At 45.5% G+C, this 20,293-nt stretch overlaps 2 protein-coding genes across 2 annotated transcripts; one reads left to right on the top strand and one right to left on the bottom strand.

Moving 5' to 3' along the window:
* Window positions 1-810: 810 nt before the first annotated feature.
* KCTD2 (potassium channel tetramerization domain containing 2) lies at window positions 811-14,823 on the bottom strand. The gene is made up of 6 exons (XM_036899976.2): window positions 14,339-14,823; window positions 12,641-12,749; window positions 10,729-10,820; window positions 6,036-6,131; window positions 4,314-4,439; window positions 811-3,632 (listed from the first exon to the last, which is right to left on the bottom strand). The coding sequence occupies exons 1-6, from the start codon at window positions 14,675-14,677 to the stop codon at window positions 3,603-3,605; spliced, it is 792 nt and encodes a 263-aa protein (XP_036755871.1). The 5' UTR covers window positions 14,678-14,823; the 3' UTR covers window positions 811-3,602.
* A 71-nt stretch (window positions 14,824-14,894) lies between these two features.
* On the top strand, window positions 14,895-19,199 carry ATP5PD (ATP synthase peripheral stalk subunit d). Its single transcript, XM_036899977.2, has 6 exons — window positions 14,895-15,004; window positions 16,554-16,684; window positions 16,966-17,062; window positions 17,976-18,047; window positions 18,802-18,864; window positions 18,999-19,199. Exons 2-6 carry the CDS (start codon window positions 16,563-16,565, stop codon window positions 19,128-19,130), a joined length of 486 nt encoding a protein of 161 aa, XP_036755872.1. The 5' UTR covers window positions 14,895-15,004; window positions 16,554-16,562; the 3' UTR covers window positions 19,131-19,199.
* Window positions 19,200-20,293: the final 1,094 nt, after the last annotated feature.

Below are 20,293 nucleotides of genomic sequence, written 5' to 3'. Positions count from 1 at the left end.
AATCTTGCCACTTGCGACATGGATGGACCTAGAGGGTATTATGCTAAGTAAAATAAGTCAGTCAGAAAAAAGATGACTACCTTATGGTTTCACTTATATGTGGAGTGTGAAAAACAAAACAAATGAACAAAACGGAAAGACTCATAAACACAGAAATCAGATGGTTGGTTACCATGGTCGGGGGAATGGGTGAAATAGGCGAAGGGGATAGAGGTACTAACTTCAAACTACAAACAAGTTATTCACAGGGATGGAAGCCTAGCATAGAGAATATAGCTTATACTATTGCAATACCTTTATATGGTGACAGATGGTAACCGTGGTGAGATTTAATAGCGTCTATAACTGGTGAATCACCAAGTTGTTCATCTGAAATCAATATTGTATATAAATGATGTTAATTAAAAATTATAAAAAAATACTTAGCTTGTTGGTTACTTGTTCTCACCTCACATTTCTTGCTCAAAGATGGGCACCCAGACGCTGACTCGCTTCCAAAAAGACTTTTTGCCCTTAAATCCATCTCATACTTTCCCCTGTCTCTTTCCAGTTCTCTGCTGCATAGCCCATCTGTCCCCACCTTCTGTTCCTCCACACTCTCTGGGGCCTTTCAGATTCAGTAAAATACAAGTGAGGAAGAAAGGCCAACACCCGCTCAGGCGGGATGAGCAGCTGGAGAAGTGAGGACTTCGTAGAAGCCCTGCTAGAAAAGTGCAGTGAAATTCACGTCCCCAGAACCTGGCAATCATCAATAGTGACAGTGGAAACCAAGGACTTGCAGTATTGGAAGCCATACTAAAGGTTTCAAGATTCAGAAGTTTATTTCATGTCTTTATTGACCAAAAAAAAAAAAGTCACAACATTTCAGACTTGACTCAAACAGACAAATGGTAACAAAGGGCACCCACATGGTACGCACGGTCCCTAACATGTGATCAAAGGCCATGCTGGGGGGTGTGGGTGTCCTATCGGCTATTCCCTCGGTATCTGTCTTTTCCTCCCCTACATCTCACCAACACCCCTGAGATCAGTTAAAATTGTGGAAATGAAGTCACTCCAGCAGAGGCTGGGCCCACCTCGCTGCTAAGGAAAAAGAGCAGGTTTTGAGGAAAAGACAGAAATGTGCTACTGCATCTTCACTCAGGAGACTCCAGGCTGCTCCCCAGGACTGGCCTGCATTGGCCATGGCCTTGGCCCTGGGCAGAAATTTAAGCAGGAGACACTCTGCACTTGGCAGCTGATGAGAGTGTGGGTCATGTCACACTCCCAAACTGATGGCCAGGCTTCTCCTGAGTTATCAGTGGGACTCTCCCAGGGCAGGCGGCTTTCAAGAAAACACACCAACTTGGTTCATAAAGTACTTGGGTAAAACACTTTTTCAGAAACCTTAAGAAATGAATCACTCTCAGATTTCTAAAGCATCAGAACAATTTAAATTGTCACTGGATTGCTGTGAGAAGGGAAACTTGGTGAAAGCCACCCTCTAGGAGAGAGGAAATGTCATGTCTGTTTCTCAAAGCACTTAGCAAGGGGCTCAGCGGTCTTTCTATAGGAGCCACTGTGGGATTCTGGAAAGGAAGTAACAGTGCCCTCCTGAGGGGCTTGCCCGTGTCTGCCCTCAGCCGTCCTCGCTCAGGACCAGAGGCCGGTCATCAGGCATGGCCCAGGAAAACAAATCTGATTAGGCAGGCATCCAGTGGAGCTGCTTTTCCTCCTTTTCGATCTGATATTACTTATTCAAACTGGCTGAACAGCAACTCTTCCAAAGTCCTCTGAACCATTCTGGTCAGAGCAGCTTTTCCTTGAGACACTCAAGACTTTTTTTTTTCCTGAAAGATGACAGGATGGATGCCTGTGGCCTTTTTGAAAAGGTGACTGTTTTTCTTATAGGTACAATTTCCATTAACATTTGAGATCAGTAAAAATGCTGGGCACAGGTCTGGCTTCTGAAGTGCCAACACACATGCTCACATTGGTGTGTAAACACACACATTATCAGCAGACACCTCTGTACCCACATTTCTATTCTACTCTACACACAGAGATGTAAGATCAAAGTGAGACTCCTGGGGAGGAGCCATGCCATCTGGGCACGGGCAGGTCCCTGCTCAGACGACATTTGGCACAGTCTGTAGTCATCTCTCAAAACCGTGACCCCAGACCCACCAAGTACGCGGCTGAGCTGCAGAGCAGAGGGGGCCCAGGAGCGGCTGGCTTGGGGTGGCTTTTATGGATGGCACATTTCCCAGAGGCACCTTCCCCTTCTCTGGACCATTGGCCACACTAGGGGAATTATCTAGGGAGAAATATGATTCTCTGGCCCCTTTGATTTAATGACTGCTCATTAAGACTCAGTAGCTCAGAGAGGTCCTGATTCAAGCTGTGTGGCTCAGTCCAAAGGCTTTGCTCCTCCTGGTCAAATGAGCCTTTGACCCTTGACAACATGGCACTCCACAGAAAGAAGTGATGGGGAGGGGAAGGGTCAGAGACAGGAGGGACTCCTCAGACTGCCCAGCAAACACCTACACACTGCTAGGGGTGGTGTGGGGTCACCAACATGGCGGAGGGCTGGCTTCCCAAGGTTAGAACCCAAGAGACGAATAATCACATGTTCAGTCAAGGCATTTCCAAGAGACTATCACAGAAATAACACATTTGGATACTACAACACAATACATCTGGCATCTATTAGAGAAACAGCCACCCCACCCCAAGCCATCGGAGAGTCCCAAGCCCCTTTACCCTAAGTTTAAAAAGTCAGGGAAGGAAGATGGGCCACTGGAGGGTAAGGAAAGGCTGCAGAAGCAGTTACACCGACTGCCTAAAGCCCCCTCTGTCTAGGAGATGAGTGCGGAATGCTGCCTGCCTCAAGCCTTTTCTTGAGGAGAAAGCAAGCTATCTGGAGGGTCCAGGCTGCTGGAGAAAACGAGGCAAAGCTGAACGTGGTAGCAGCGGAGGGCCCGAATCGAGAGCAGTGATCCCCGACTTCCAACCACAACCCAAGACACGCCATCCTCCCCTTCCCCAAAGAGGCGCTATGCACAGGAGTGTGGGGTACACTGGCAACTCTATCCTTTATCCGATTCGACAAACTGAAGCTCTCCTCTGCATCTGCCGCGTTAGTCTGGGGGGCAGAGGGAGGGGAAAGACAGTGTCACAAAGCATCTGCCAACACCCAACGTGGCACATTCAGGTGAAAACATGGCACGGCTCTGAGACAACCCTCTTCCATTCGCTGCAGCCTCCTTGAAGTACAGGCGCGGACAAGGAGCCGGGCCCTCCTCCTCTCCTCCCCAGGCCCCCAGAGGAGCTCCGTCTGGGAACCTAGCCCAGCTGCTGCTGTGAAGATCTGCTGTAACACCGGCTAAGGAAACAAAAGCAGGTGTTTCCGAAAAGGTACTGTGGCAGCTGGAGGCCACATGGGTCTTCAGGTTCCTGTGGAGGTGGGGTGGGGGCTGCTTTGGTTTCGACAAGAACACTTCTTCACTGGGGGGCCAGGCTCAGCTTTGCTTTGCAGTAGCTTGGTTACTATACAAGAGCAAGATTTAACTGCACAGAGGTGTTCTGCCGCGTTGCTCTCCTGACGTTTAGGCTTCTGGAGTTTACATCCGAGATCCTCTCTCCTGAAGAATCTGGAAGTGGAAGATGGGGGAGAGGGCTGAGGCTTAGACTCTGGATACAGACTGCTGAGGGCAAGGAAAGAGACTCGCGGCTGCTTTCCATTGGGCCGTGGTGACCAGCACAACAATCCTTGTTACTTCATCCCAGGAAGCAGGCAGGCCTGGGGATCGAACCTCCCTGAAGCACTTTAATTGTAAAAAACTCTTGCTGAACGGTTGGGCCTAAAGTTAATGTGCTGATGGACCATATCTCCCATGCTAAAGGGAATGGTTCAGGTGTACCACCATGTCTGTGATTTAGAAGTGTGTGTGTGTATGTGGCCACAGTGGAGGCAAAAGGAGAAAACTGTGTAATTTTCCCTAACTTAAGGGGGGAGAAAGTAACAGTGGTAACCAAATACTTTTGTAGTAATTGCCAATTTTGAGTCTCAGGATTCTCACTTTGTATCCATTAATGGCAATGAGCCTTTCTCTACCATGTTATGGTACCCATTTCCTAACTAAAAACCTCTGTCAACGCTCCATAAATCCTGATCTGACTTAACAGCAGTCAGAAGACCAGAGGGAAGGGGAAATGAAAAGCTGGCTGGAGAAGGAAAGGGGAGACCTGCTGAGCACCAGTACAGGCAAAGCCCACGGAAGGGTTGGGAACAAATGAGTCAGAGACACAATTCCAGCGAAGAGCTATCTCACCTTTGCCTTTTCACTCGGCTCTATGACAATGCCATTGGTAGAATTATTTAGTTCCCTGGAAACAACACAGAGGAATTCTGCCTGATCCTCACTTCCATAGTTGTAGGAAGATCCAATGCTGATTAGCTGTTAAAAACAAGAACATGGTGAGCTGCAGTGATCCCAAAATACTGAAGTGCCACACAAATCAACCCTCCTCCTGACTAAACCTTACAGTTTTGCTGTTCACAGGATGATGAGTTCTCTAGGACCACCAAGCTCCAGGAGATCAGTGGATCTCAGTTATTCATCAGGGCATAATCAACAAGGCCTTCCCCAAAGAACAGTATGAGTTCTGCACTGTCCCCCTCACCCAAGCACTTGAAACACTCCCACAGGCAACAACCAGGATTAACACGGTCACATTCTCTCTAGCGAACACTGAGGTGAAATAGAGTGTTTCTGTGAATGAAGATGGACACTCACTTTAGCAAACACCTACACAGAGCTCATCTTTAAGTAGAAGTTCTAGACAGAAGACTGGCACTTGGAAGGCTCTGGAAAGAACCAAGTGAATCCCTGAAGGGCTACCATAAGCCATATGCTGCTGGTACATTCAATCTTTTTGGAGAACTGAATTCAGGATTTAATTCTAAATAGGAAACACACATGCAGAGTTAGAAGCTGGTCATCCTGGCAAGCACACAGAGCTGCAAGCTGGGAGAACACAACTGACTTGGTGTAAGCCTGAGCTCCGGACAGCACAGCCTTCCTGTATCAGGGAGACTTGAAGTGAGGGAAAACACTTCTGGAGTGAAGTATGGCAACATCTTGCAACCCACACCTGAGTAAGAACTAGACCAACATACACACGCAGAACTGGCTCTGTAGTGGAAGATGTGAGGAATAATATAGGGTTATTCTGAAGAGACACCTGCCTGATCTGTAATATAATACTATTAACATGAGGAGTAACTTAATTAAGAAGGTGAATTTACAGTGATAGCTCAACTGACTTCTTAAATTCTATATGACAAGAGGCATGATCCATATAAAATTACAATATATTCATCTGTTCCTGCTCAGCCTCCCTATTTTGAAGACAATAGATGAATAGAATGATTCTGCCATCTAATGGAAGAAAGCAGTAAAATTCAAACCTCTCTGGCTTTGTTTACCTCATCATCAGCAAAAAGCTAAAGCACAGAAATTGATGGGCTGATGGGAAATGGCCTCGCTGTACTTCTCAGGACACTGACTCCTCCCATATCATACCTGTTCACCATGCTTTTTATGGTGGATTACATATATATTCAGAACGATAAAGCCTGACCTGGTGGGAGGAAAGGGTCACCTAATCCTAGTCTTCTTTAGGTACTTATTCTACAATGTGTCAGTTGAGCACTTTTGATCCCTCTGAGGGGGGAAAAACAGGCACTTTCAGACCTAAATAAGCTGGCTGGTTCCCTCTGGGCATAATCTAGTTGAAAAAATTTTGGATATGAAGCTGGGAAACAGGATCTATTCTCAATTCTCCCCAACTCATCATGTACTGCTTAGCAAATAATCCACACCAAGTGGTTCTCTTCTCTGGTTTTTTAACAGAATCACACCTGGCCCTGTGAACTCCCAAGGCTATTAACTGGTGATGGACAGTGACTGAGGTGTGGATCCCTAGGCTGAGGTGCTGGGGTCCCTATATCCACGGAGATGCTGGGGCAGCTACTACTTGGGAAACTATACCTGTTCAAATTTCCAACCATCAGACATAGTGGAGACCATCTGTGTAAGCTCCTCTTCTTGGCACTGCAGGACTCTGTATACATGCTTCACGGGGCCCTGTGACAACCACAAGCAGACTTTGAACAATGGTTTCAAGGACACAACAGTTTGCTGCTGCCTTGGTTAGCCTGTCAAAAGAATAAACACTGAAAAGGAGTTTCCTTGGAATGTTTTGCTTGGGAGCCACCCATTATCCCCTTTTAGAAGTAGCACTGTAGCTTTTCAATAAAAACTTCTCCAAGGAAAGAAAGAAAGAAAAGAGTCCAAGAACATGAATCAGTGGGTAAAATAATTCTAAAGTTCAGAGGGATAAATTATGTGCTTAGATTTCATCCATTTCTCTAAGTAGAAAATAAGAGTAAAATTACTTTGCATGAAAAAGTCCCATTTTCTTCTTAGACTGTTCATATCTGACATACATGAAGAAAAAGTAGACCATATTTTGGTTTATTCAGAGTGATACCTTATTACTGGAACAATATATTAAATAGGATACATCATTATGCACAAATATTTGAGCTATTTTCACCCTCTGCCATGCTACCTGAAAGCGAAAGTGTCTCAGTGTTAACAGTAGCGCTCCTGTCACAGAAGTGTGGTATGATACATGGAAATACTGTCCCTGGCTCCTGGAACAGAGCTCCTAAAACACCCTGGAATGTCCTGGGTGAGAAAGTGTCTTTTGTAAAAGCTACAATGAAATATTCTTAAACACCCCTAAACAATGGGATTCATGGAGCTCCCAAGTTGGCAAACATGTCCATGGGCTGGGCGGGTGGAGCACCCCAAATGCACAGGGACAGGAGACTCCTGTGCTTAGGACCCTCCAGGACCTCACCCTATGTCTTTCTATTCACTTGGCTATTCAGTTTGTATACTTTATAATAAACTTTAATAGTAAGTATAGCACTTTTAATAGTAGGTATAGCTCGATGAGTCATTCTAGTAAATTATCAAACCTGGCGGGGGCCACTGTGAGAACTCTTGAACTTGTAGCCACTTAGGACAGAAGTGGGGAACGTGGGGACCCAGGACCTGGGACTGACATCTGAAGTGAGGCAGTCTTGTGGGACTAAGCACAAAACCTATAGAAACAGTTACTATTTCCAGGTAGTGTCAGGATAGGACTGAACTGTTGGACACCCAGTTGGTGTCAGAGATTCAGAGAAGTCATTTGCTAGCGAGACTCAACTCTCTAGAACATAACTTAGAACCAGAGGCCAAAAGGCTGAGCAACCGAAATGGATGCCCCAAAGCTGCAGGACTAAGGCCCCTACACTTTATCTACAGGAGAACCCCTTACATGTATAACTTGGCCCATGAGATTTAGAAGCCATTTGTCAGATAAGGGCAAAGGTTGTTGGTTGTTTCTGGGAGGCATGCTCACCAGATGAAAGTTCCCATTCACAGAGGGACAATTAAAGGTATGCAGAAGACCATTCAGTGTTGGGTCAGTAACTGCATATCCACTGCCTGTCCTAACAAGCACATATAGCTTGAAACCGAGGTTCATAACAATTATGCTCAGTCACAGAGCACCATCTGTTACGGTCAGTATGATTTTAAGAAAACATAAACTGTTTCTTTAAGAATGATGAAAGCTTAGTTTTAGTATTTTTTCAAAAGGATGATTGCGCTTCAGTTATCTGGAATATTAGTTTTGGAACTCATTACCTGGGAAACAACAGGTAAACAAAAGTAGCTACTGATTACAGAGAGCTACAAACCCGTAGTGTTATTCCCTTCTTCCAGTGCTCGCTGCAGCCCTGGAAGGCGGGTATTGGCTCCTTTCTCCGTGTGTGACACTGGCGGCAGAGTGCAACACTGTGTCCAAGCTGTACAGCGATTACGTGGACTGGAGGCAGAGCCAGGTTTGCCTGACAAGTACTGTTTCTTCTATGCTTTCTCCTTCCAAACAAGGTACAACTATCATTAACCAAGGTGCTAAAAAAAAAATTTCCTTCTACATAAAATACAGGACAAATCTGAAGATTTCAATCGGCTCTAAACACACATTTTGGACACAATCAGGTGTTTTATATTAGTTTATAAAACTCAGAGCATCACTTCCACTCCCAGGAATTTACCCAAAGAAAACAACTTCTCAGATTCAAAAAGACAGATGCACCCCTATGTTTATTGCAGCACTATTTAGAACAGCCAAGATACGGAAGCAACCTAAGTGTCCGTCTGTGGATGAATGGATAAAGATGTGGTACATATACACAATGGAGTACTATTCAGCCATAAGAAGAAAACAAATCCTACCATTTGCAACAACATGGATGGAGCCAGAGGGTATTATGCTCAGTGAAATAAGTCAGGCAGAGAAAGACAAATACCAAATGATTTCCCTCATCTGTGGAGTATAACAATGAAGCAAAACTGAAGGAACAAAATAGCAGCAAATTCACAGACTCCAAGAAGGGACTAGTGGTTACATGTGCACCAAGGTGCACATGGTGTTTGGGGGGTCACGGGGAAGACAATGTAGCTCAGAGAAGACAAATAGGGACACTGTGGCATTTTACTACACTGATGGACAGAGACTGCAATGGGGCACTGGTGGGGACTTGATAATAGGGGTGAATGTAATAACCACATTGTTTTTCTTGTGAAATCTTCATAAGAGTGTATATCAATGATACCTTAAAAAAACCAAAAAAAACTCAGAGCATCACAAAAGACCTATCATATTGGTCACTGCTGTCAGGGTTCCAGCTATTTAAGAAGTCTATATTGCCTCTTTATTTTCTCTTCCAAAGTAAACCAGTGATGTTCTCAAATGCACCAAGATTAATTACCTAGCAAAAAATATTATCAGAGACAGCAAAGTAGTAGAATGTTGGCAGCCACTAAGAGAGATGAGAGGTCACTAAAAAAAGGTGGAGCAGGACACCCACACCTTGAGCTTCGCCTGAATGTCTGCTATGTGTCTCCTTTCAGCATAGACTAGTTAAAGGAGATAAAATGTTTGCAGACAGTCCTGGAAATCCAGGTGGTTAACTTCCCTGGAGCCACCGGCAACAAACGCAAAAGGCACCTTTATCAACATCAAATCCATTGCTCAGAATTTCACTAAATAAAAAGGACAGATGGAAGATCAATTAACATCAAAAAGGTCTTGACATTCCTAGAATAAAAAAGCTTCCAACTGGGCCTTCCCACAAGCCAATCCAAAAGCGTTCTGAATCTAGAGGATTAATTAACTTAATTGCTGTCATCAAATAGAAATCTTACAATGTTCTCAAGGAACTAGCTGGTGGTAAAGAACTGAGGTTCAGGTACTATAATTTGAAAGGTTTCAAATTACATAATTCATGGTACCATCAGAATTTATACTAAGCAATCAGAAGTTTTTTTGGAAAATTGAGGTGAGGGCTAGATTTTCACGATATCTAAGCTATTAAATATCTACAATAGGGAAAGATGCCCCATAAATATGAGATGGCAAAAAGACTGGCAACATGTGCAAACAATTACAAATTCATCTTTGAAAGTTAAAAAGGCTTTCAGCCACTGGGCAGATGGGAAGAACTTAATGAATAAGCCCTTCTTTCCAACTTTGCAAACTGCTAGTGACATAGTGGATAAGAGAGTTCATTTTTTATCACAGGTGCCAGTATTCAACTAGGTAATTCCATTTAGGGCTAGAAGACTCTGATGCACTAACTCTGAAATCTAACACAGAAAGATCAAGGAACTACTTTTTATATTTTAAAAGAAACATACTGCCTTCTTCTCAATCACAGGAAAATTCAATGTTGCAATAGATCAGGTTTCAAGCAAGCAATCCACACCAGTATCTCACGGGCTAAGAGGAAAGTCACGCTATTAGACAGATGGTCACAGTGGAGTCTGACTCTACCCTGTTACTGCAGTTGCACTGTCTTAAAATAAGCCTAACAACAGGAAATGGAGAGTCTTTCCTGCTAGACTTCACCTAATAGTCATACAATCCCAAGGGCTTAACAGAAACTATTGTGGCCACTGAAGATGCAGGACGGATGATGTGAAATAAGCAAAGTATTCCCTATTTGTCTTCCCTTCTCAAACTAGGTGGCAAATTGTGTGTTTCACTTTTGTTACTATACCTACTGGTTAATATAAAAATCCAGACTTCATAGTAAAAAGAGAAGCCTAATATTATTTTCTCAAAAGCATGATTCACAAGCAGCTTTTAAAGTCTACACCATAAGACTGGTTTCAAGTGCCTGTTGGGAGCTGGATGTGACATGGTCACACGTTAAAGGCTGGTCCTTATGAAGAGAAGCCAAAAGGTGGAAGCAAAGCCTTGTCTGATCTCTACAGGGAGGGAGATGGATACTCTGTCCAGAAGAATAGGTTTTGGACCTAAAATGCTGTGTCTCCCTTCCCCCACTGCCACACGGTGAACAGCCACGACCTCCCTGTTCTTCTCAAGGGACACAGGGCTGTTTTCTTTTTTCTTCTCTATTTCCTCGTTCTGAACAAGTCTGGTGGAGTATGTGTTATCTGCCAGGCAGATGGACAGTGTTCCACACCGACTTCCAGCTATAAGGAAGAGGCAGGGCTCTCTAAAAGCCACACACCATCCTTTCCAAATCACCCCCAGAAAGATGGACAAAGACAGCCACCTGAGACAGTTTCCCCTTAAGAGTTCAAATCCCATTACTTGTGAGGTTCTGTTCTCATTGTCCCGTATCCTTTCCTTAACCAGTCGCACAAGAGATGCAATGTTGTAAAACTCCGCTTCTTCCAGCACACCTAGAAAAAGGGCCAAACTGTAGTTAGAGGTGTGTGTAAATTCCCCAGAAAACACCAAGAAGACGTTTACACGCTTGCTAAGAACTGCATTTTTCAAATGCAAATCTAGCCTGTCTCCTTCAGCCTTGGAAATGTTTTTCTGTTGTTTAGGGTGTGCCCATTACCTTGCTGCCAACAGAAGTGAGTCAAGGACAAGGGTCTGCTGTGTCCACTTCATTTCACCCCTACGGTTTCCCACCTGGCACCTTCCCCTACTCCCCCTCTACGTACCCATTAGATGCAAAACACCTTTCCCACGTCACTTAGCTCCTGGAACTAGTTACACTGGACAACTCCTGAGCTTGCAATTTTTACCCAGATTGTCCTAAAAATGACCAGGGTTGATGTGTGTGTGTAAATTTATGTGGATCAAATTTAACAGGATGCTTATTATTTGGACAAAAGGCAATCATTGAAAGAATTCCCATGCTAAACAAAAAAATCAAAGGCCTTAGACAGGATACCTAAGTGGGATGTGTAATCCTGTACCAGGAAGAAATTTGCTATAAATGACATTTCTGGAACAATTAACAAAAATGGAATATAAGCTACAGATAAAAGTATTGATCAATATTAAATTTCCTGAATTTGGTAACTAATGTAGTTATGTAAGGGAATGTCTTTGTTCTTGGGAAATACACAATGAAGTATTAAAGGGTGAAGTCTGTTATCCTCAAATAGTTCAGAAATAAAAACTGTGGGGGGAGAGCAGAGGTAGGGTGAGGATAAAGAGAATGAGTAAATGATCATGCAAATATGACAAAAAAGTTATATATTGGTGAATCTGGGTAAAGAGAGTTCTTTGAGCTGTTCTTGCCCTTTTCCTTAAGTGTGAAGTTACTTCAAAATAAAAAGGTTTTAAAAAGGCGTTAGAACAGATGCTTAAGATTCCTCCTTTCAATAAACAAGATCACCCATAAGTTGGTAATTGCTGAAGCTGGACGGTGGGTGCATGGAATTTATTGTATTATTCCCATTAGTTTTGTTATTTTGTATGCATTTGGAATGCTAAAAAAAAGAAAAGAGGACATTAAAAAAAGAGATTATTTTTACAGGTTGAAAATGAGGTGTTCTGCAGCCACTTCATTAACTAGCACAGCCAACAGCTTTCTTACTCGGAGCTAAACCTCCCAGATCAGGGTGCCCTGCATTTAGGGACAGGCCCCAATACTCAACTGAATGCTTTCAGGGAAACCAAGCCAAGCCTTTTAGAAAGATGTCTAGACCACTTACAGTCCAAATGCCCTACAAACCAAAAAGATGAGGCAAATGGATGAGGCACCAGACAATGGACTGGAGAATGAAGTAGGTCAGCTGCAAACATTTACAAGGAAGCATGAGACCAGTCTTAAAAGAAATGAGGCCAAGCCTTTATTATTTTTTTACAGCTGCAAGTTCAAACTAAAATTGAAAATATAAATAACTAAATGTCAGAGATGTGCTGCTTCAGGCGATGGGCATTCACTGCCAGCACATTAGTAGAAGTAAAAAGGGATAATGGTAATTCTGCGGGTTTGGAAAAAGCTCCTGAAGCTATCTGCAAAGCTGAGCTACGTTTTGCTTCTCATTAAGGAAGCAGCACAGAAGCCCACTGGGGGGTCCCTTAAACAGAGCTCCCTCACAGGAGACTAGGCCAATGGAAGCTCCTGCCTAACTTTCATCAACCTTTACTACACATGCACATGAGCTCCATGAAAATCTCGTAACAAAATCCCAATCTGTGAAACAGCTTTAAAGATTCAATGAATTTTGAAAACACCCAGTTCAAACATTGTTCTTACCTTCTTCTGCCAACTCCTTGGTAATGATGAGCTTTCCATGGCGGAGGTAGTTAAGGATAGGACCAAAGTAGGTGGGGTCCCTGTCAATCAGATAGGCCCCGGTCTCATCCTGCCAACCAAACACAGGGATATCATCTTGGAGCTTTCAGACTGAGTCAGGGCAGTTACAACCTCTGTGACAATTCATGGGTGAGAAGGCAAGTTTTGTTAGACATTTGCTTATCACACACTACTGGCAGGAAGGCTAGCTAGCGTTATGTGTCCTGTATTTTAAGATCATTTCAGGTGAAGTTGAAGTGTTATAGATGTTGTATCACCTAGACATTTACTTGAACTTCCAAAATCTTTACTTGGACACAATTACCAACATCTGTCTGTGGGCATTTGTTATTTAAAAGAGGAAGAAAATGCCATAGTTGTATGATTCAGACCTTTGCTTGAGATTGGACATTCTGACCTCTCTATTGACCCCAAAAATCACATTCCTAATTCTAAGAAAACCTCTGTTTTAATTGGCAATGCTCCTGAGCTTAAGGCCAACATCAGTGGGAGTCTGTGTTGCCAGCTCTAATTCACACACCCCAGCTCTGTGCCCAAAGGAAGCTTGGCACTGCCAGGATTTGGCTCTGAGCAGCTTTAATCCTACTCATCTTTACAGTAAAAGGAACAGGAAGAAACTGGCTTCTGCAATAAGCAAGAGTTAGGGTAGATGAAAATAATTCTTTTATAAGCAAGGGATTTGGTATGTCTTTAAAGTTAAGGCAGGACAGGTTTCCATCATCTGAGATTTATTAGAGAGGAGGTAGGAGATGAATAAATGAAGTCAACCAATGTTTACCTAAACCCAACTCTGTTACAAGGTAACTGGGCTCAGTGCTATATGGGATATAAGATGGTGTAAACTGTGGTCAATGCCTACAAGTTGGGAACTAAAAGATGAATATGAAAGGTTTAAAAAAAATCAAACAGTTCAAACTGGAAATGGGTTAAGTGTCTTGTCACCTCTCCACCTTTTGGTTAGCAGCCATGCATCTTGCCCAACGGCATTCTTGGATTTTCATTTTCCCTCGGTCTTAACCAACCAATTTATGTTTGCACTGGCAAATGGTAACCTCTCCAAGGTATGCATTTCACCTCAAATTTGGACCTAAAACAGTGACTGCTACCAGATACGAACTCAGGGACCAGGACCACAGGAAAGTAGTGTCATATCACGGGAGGCACGTCCTGCAGCTGATTCAGGCTCTCACCCAACTTGGCAGAGGGGTCGGAGAGGAAGTCTGAGAAAGCTACAAAGATGCCTTTGCTCACCCTGACCCAGTTCTGGACGCAGCTGGCACGGGCAGTGAGGGGCTGACGAGGAGCCAGGGGAAAACTCATGCAGATCTGACGGGCTAGGATGAGAGGCACAGAGAGGAATATGGAGGAGGGGTGTGGAGTGGGTTCTCGTGGGTGCGACTGGGCACGGTGTGGGGGACGATTCCCCGAGGACCAAGGGCGGGGTCAGAGAGTAAGCCGGGCTGCGACCAGGTGAGGGAGAATAGCCCCTGCGGGTAATAGGCAGGGGAAGGGGAACGGGGCTGGGGGGTCCTGTCCCGAGGAGCCCGCCTGTGAGGGGCTTGTCGCAGGAATCTGGGGACGAGCCTAAGAGGAACGAGGGGTCCGAAGGTCCCGGGCGCGCCAGAGGTTGGGGCGCACCTTGTCCGAGTCCAGCTCCGGGTCCTCCTGGCAGCAGAGGCGGCAGAGGAAAGACTTGGGCTCCCGGCCCAGGGTCTGTCTGGTGGTCACGAAGTAGGTGCCGCCCACGTTCAGCCGGACCCAGCGGGCCGCGCCACCGCCCCCTGCCCGCTCGGGCGGTCCGGGACCCGGTTCTAAAGGCTGCGCGGCGGCGGCGGACGGGCGGCAGTGCCCGCGGGGCGTGGGGCCGGAGGGGCGAGGGCTGGGGGGCCCGCGGCCCGGGCCGCCCCCCTCGCCCAGCCCGCCCCCACTACCCCCTCCCAGCCCCGCAGTCGCCGGGTCCAGCTGCAGCTCCGCCATCTTGGGCTGCCGCCGCCGCCACCGCTGTCCGCTCGCCGCCGGGCCGGCCCATCTCTCGGCAGGGAGAGCCGGGCCGGCCCATCGGCGGGGGTGGGGCCGGCGGGGAGAGGGACGGGAGCGCCCCCAACCAGCGCCCGGGGACCCGAGCTGTCGGGACGCTGCGCCCGCCTCCGGAGGCGGGACTTCTGGAACCAGCCTCCATCTCTACTGGCTGACCTGAGAAAGCAATGCCCGCCCCGTTAGCTTTGGGATTGGCTGAGGGGAGGCCTTCCGGTGACGGCTTCCGTTACTTGCTGTGTGGACTGTGGGCTGCCGGGGTCGGTGAAGGTGAGTGGCGTCTGGGGCGCTGGACCCGACCCTAGCGAGCGCCTCTGCTCTCGCCTTCAGGCCTTGCGCCGACCCTTGTCGCACCTTGCCGAGGGCACCGGGCCCTGAGTGCGCCGCTGCAGCTGCGGCCGCTTCCTCCCCTCCCCCGCGCGCGAGGTCGCGGGGGCTAGGACCCCGCCGCCTCTGACGTAGGCGCTTCCACAAGCCTTGTCTGGTTCCGTCTGCTCCCAGCACGGCTGTCCTCAGCGCACGGTTTGGGGTTGGGGAAACGTTACCCGGGGATGGTGTTGACTTGGCCGAGGGGCGTTCTGCAGTCTAAAAGGCTGCGCCCGCCCCTCCCACTTGAGGGTTCCTGCATTCCCGCGCGTGGGGCGTTCTGAGTTCACTGCGGGGTTCGTTGACGCATTCAACAGATAGATACTCGTTGAGCACCTTCTATGGTGCAGGACCTGTTCTAGACTGGGGATTCAGCAGTAAATAACAAAAAACCCTTCATTTATGAAAACTATCTGCTGCTGGTGCTTGGAAAAATCTCTGTAAGGGCGCTTATTTCTCTGGCATCTTCAAGTCACCTGCGCATCACCTCCACTCCAGGAAACATAAACCTTCCGGAGGGAAAAAAAGCAAGTGACAAGTGTCCAACCAAATGTCTTTTTAAGATCCTGGGGAAGATTTCTTCCATTTCTCTTATGGTCCATGCATAACTTGTAAAGACCTTTGACATTTCAGAGTTCTGATGTCTGACATTGATCTTAAATTTAAGTTGACTCTTTTCCCATATTCTGTCTTAGTACAAAACAAAAACATGACTATTTTCCCTCTTATGTGACATACACATATCTACTGAATACCTCTTTTAAGGGTATTCCTAGTATACATGGAGTATGTACTATTGCTGCAGGGGATAAGTAGTATAAATAAGGTGCAGGTGGATTACCAGTTTATTAGGGATCTGATATGGGGCCCCTTAAGTTTGTATAAGACTGAAGAGCAAATTGACGTGTGCAATTTCACTTGATACTTTTAAGGGCCTGCTAGGGTGAGCAGTTTTCAGATGAAGACATTTTTTCAGATGAGGAAATTCTGGCCTAGAATCAGCAGTACATAACTAAGCCTGTTGAAGCTTGGGTATATGTCAGGTTCTGTTCACTGGAGAATCAGTGAATAAAGCACAATCTGTGTGGAAATGTACTTAAATTGCTAACTTATGTGGTGCATGAGTATTACCACAGTAATATTTCCAAAGGTACATGGAGAGTCAACACTAGAGAACTGGGCTTTTAAGGATGAGTAGGAGTTGGGGAATAAGGGAGTACCGGCTAGGCAGAGAGAATATATTTTTAGGCCAGGTTGCACACCTTGAATTTGAAAAGCTAAACAGTTCTCCTTTTCTGATTTAGTAATCCTAATTCCTTTAGTTGATAAAACATACCCACCAAGTGCTCAGAGGGTGCTGATCTGTTTCTTAAAGACTTGTGTGTTTTTAAGATGACTTTTAGAGGGTTCTCTCCAAGAGCCCTGTTTTGATCTGACCTGTTTTTTTTTCTAGGTTCTCAAGATGGCTGGGCGAAAACTTGCTCTAAAAGCCATTGACTGGGTAGCTTTTGGGGAGATCATACCTCCAAACCAGAAGGCCATTGCTAACTCTCTGAAATCTTGGAATGAGACCCTCACCTCCAGGTCAGTACCATTCTGAGAGGGATCCTCTTAACTTGCCAGTGAGTGTGGAAACAAAACAGTGCTTTGGAATTACACATGAATTTCTGATGCCCTTCTGACAGAAAGCATAAAGAAACCCATGCATTTTCTAAATGAAAGTGATTTTTTTGCATTCTCACAATCTTCCTAGAGAAAAGTGTGGTGATAGCTCCAGGCCCTAGGAATAAAGAACAGAGAAATCACTGTGTGACTTTTTTGTTGCTTATGGAACAATCTTAACTTTTACTTTTCCATGTGAGCAGGTTGGCTGCTCTACCTGAGAAACCACCTGCAATTGACTGGGCTTACTACAAGGCCAATGTGGCAAAGGCTGGCTTGGTTGATGACTTTGAGAAGAAGGTGAGACCCTGGGCACCTGAAGCACTGGTCTTGTAACATGGCTTGTGGGTGGGGAACAGGATGAGAATTACATGCCCAGGATGACAGTGAGGAAAGAAGGGTGTATTAACTCTCAGATCCCAAAGGAAGCTCAAGAAAGATGGGTGGGGCCAAAGGTCTTCCAGTGATAGACTGAAACAGTAAATACATGCCAAGAATTCAGGGTCAATTCATTATAGACCTTATGCAAAAAAAAAAAGGTATAGTATAGCTTTAATCAGGGAGCCAGAGGACTGTCAGGTTAAATGTTCCCACCCAACTCCTCTGACTTATTTCTTAGCCTCCCATCTGTCTCCCTTTATAACAAGCTAATATCTTTCCTACCCTTTCATTGATTTCCTCTTTTCTCTGCTCTTTTACTGTCTCATATAGCTGTAATTTCTCATCCACCTTATCCAAAGTTTATTTGTCCATTCACTCAACAGATATTTACTGAGGGCCTACTCTGGACCAGGTACAGTGCTAAGTGCTGGGGCTATAACACTATGCTAAGGAAACCATCTCCATCTCCGTCTCCATTATGCAAACATTATTTCTGCTCATCAGTCCACTAGGGGTTCATTTAAAAGGGAAATCAGAATTGCTTTACAACACCAAGGTTCTAAGGGGCCATTTTTGAGGTTATCAAGTCCAGAAGAACCTGAAACTCAACATGATAAACTGCCCAAGATCCCCATTAGCTAGTGACAGGGCTGAGAAGACCCTTGAGCTCCTGTTCCCGGTCTAATGTACTTTCCCCTGCAACACCCTAGATGCATGCTGGTTTCCTCCTGGGATGGAGAGTGTGATTTCACATGCTCAATAAGGCTTAACAGCTTTGAGCCCTCTTTTTGGGTTCCTAGGTATATTAACAACTCACTATCCAAATTTGTAGTTTAATGCCTTGAAGGTTCCTGTGCCAGAGGATAAATACACTGTCCAGGTGGATGCTGAAGAAAAAGAAGATGTAAGTAGTTGAAATTCTTACTTATTCTAAAATTCTCTTAATTTCTGATGGCTGTGTGTGTCCCAGTAGTTGGTAATATAGAGTGAATGAAAAGGAGCAATAAAACTCTAGAAAATGCAATCTATGGTAATGGCTTATCAGCAGCTGCCTGGGGATGAGAGGGAGGGGCCGATAAGTCTGTCCACCGTGTAGATTATGGTGATGGTTTCACAGGTGGGTATATAATGTCAAAACTTAATCAAGTAGGACTCTCCAAATAAATACATGTGTTTTATTGCACATCAGTTATACCTCAACAAAGCTGTTAAAATAGTTAAGGAGTTGGAATTGGGTAGGAAAACTGTACAAGGTACCACTCAAATACCTAACTATGTGCTGGAAAGTGCTGAAGGCCAAATGTTGAAACCCAAGTGGCTCAACCAAAGAGAAGTCTGGCTAGGTGGTGGGTGGTTTATCCTGATTGTTCAGTAACTGGCCCCCATGGAATACGTGTTTTGTAGGTTTCCTACACGAGTAACTTGCTGAAGGACCCTAGTGCTGCCACCATGAGGTGTTTCTCTTGTACGGCTTTTGTGTGTTTAGGAAAAGCTGTAGTTTGCTTCCCAGAGTGAGCTCCGCCCGGCCTCAGGGCAGCAGCATATTCTTCACACAGCCTTGGAAAGCAGGAGTGGGCTCCGGGGCTTCTGCCACGGGCGCCCCAGGGTCAGGGCAGTACAGCTGGGTTTCACAACAGGATTTCTCCCATCTCTTAAAGGTGAAAAGTTGTGCTGAGTTTTTGTCTCTCTCAAAGGCCAGGATTGAGGAATACGAGAAAGAGGTAAGGATGGGCCTTGGCCTTTGCCTGTAGTACGTTTCCTCTTTGACGGCCACATACCTTTCACCTAGTAGCAGTAACCTGCCTTGGATTCTTTTTCGCACCTCCGGACGTTAACACGTTTCCTCTTTTTCCAGCTGGAGAAGATGAAGAACATAATTCCATTTGATCAGATGACCATTGAGGACCTGAATGAAGTCTTCCCAGAAACCAAATTAGACATGAAAAAGTATCCCTATTGGCCTCACAAGCCAATTGAGAATTTATAAACGGGAGTTGGGGAGAAAGCTCTGGTCCGTGTATTATAAACTCTGGACATTAAAAATAATTATATAGTGCAGCGTGCGTCTGCTTCTTTGGGGATGAGATAGTTAAAACTGTGAGGTGACCTCAGTGGAAATGGGCTTTCTGTTAGAATGGAAAGGTGAGCCTACAGGTGTGTGCTGGCCCAGTCGTCTAATGGTTAGGATACGTAGGAGCCAAAGACAGGCTGCAGGGCTGTTGAAGCCCTAACAGTAACAGTAGGGTTAGTGACAATGTATTCCACTGGAATATGGTGAAGAGGAAGCATTATTTACTGATTTCCTTGAACTTGCTCCTTTCTTTCAAACCACTGGTCCCTAGGGTGTGCTCCCTTCTCGCCCAGTAGTAAGTCACAAGAACAGATGGTCCAAATGCAAGTATAGCAGCAGTGTGAGCACAGCAGGGACCTCCTTTATGTGCCTCAGTTCTACAGCATAACTGTGGCAGGAAAGGAAAATTGTGTCTCAAAGTTAAAACCAGTGGCGGCTTTGTGTTTGAACAAAGACATCCTTTTAAATCAATCATCTAATCATTTAGGAAATTCCTACTAGTGCTGAAGTGAGCAGGACTCCTGAGCAGTGTCAGGAAATACAGGTGGTTCAGAGTAAGGCAAGGTGGTGGAAGGGGTTCTTTTGCCCTTGAAGTCAGAGCCTGGTGTGCCATCCACTTACTTCCTTGAGCGTTTAATTACTGGTTTTAGACTACCTAGTCACTAGCTTGGGACCTTCCTTTTATCATTTACAACATTAGGACTGTAAGGAGAATTAGATAACCTGGGGAGTTTCTAGGTAGGAGAGATCTAAGCAAAGGCAACTGACTTGTTATGGCTTAAATCCTGTAGGAAAACCTACCAGGGGGAGGGCAGCATCTACAGGCCAACAATTTAGTGATATATTTACCACAGGTTGCAAAGGGACTTTATTGGGGAAGAGCAACAGTGGCTGATGGCACTCAAAGTAACATGGCCCTAAAGGATGTAAGTGGAGGAGGGCCTGGGCGCCACCACCCCTAGCCTGTAAGGGTAGGGGCCAGGTTGAAGATAAAATGCAGTGGAGGGCTGGGGTGTATTCCACTTGGAGCTGCTTAGTTACAATTTCTGATGTTCAGTGGCAGCTGTGCCAGAAGCCCT

The sequence above is a fragment of the Manis pentadactyla genome, chromosome 4 (assembly GCF_030020395.1).
Source record: "Manis pentadactyla isolate mManPen7 chromosome 4, mManPen7.hap1, whole genome shotgun sequence".
In the NCBI taxonomy this organism is placed as follows: Eukaryota; Metazoa; Chordata; class Mammalia; order Pholidota; family Manidae; genus Manis; species Manis pentadactyla.
Note: the sequence above shows the minus strand (reverse complement) of the source record. Positions and strands in the feature narration are given on the sequence as shown.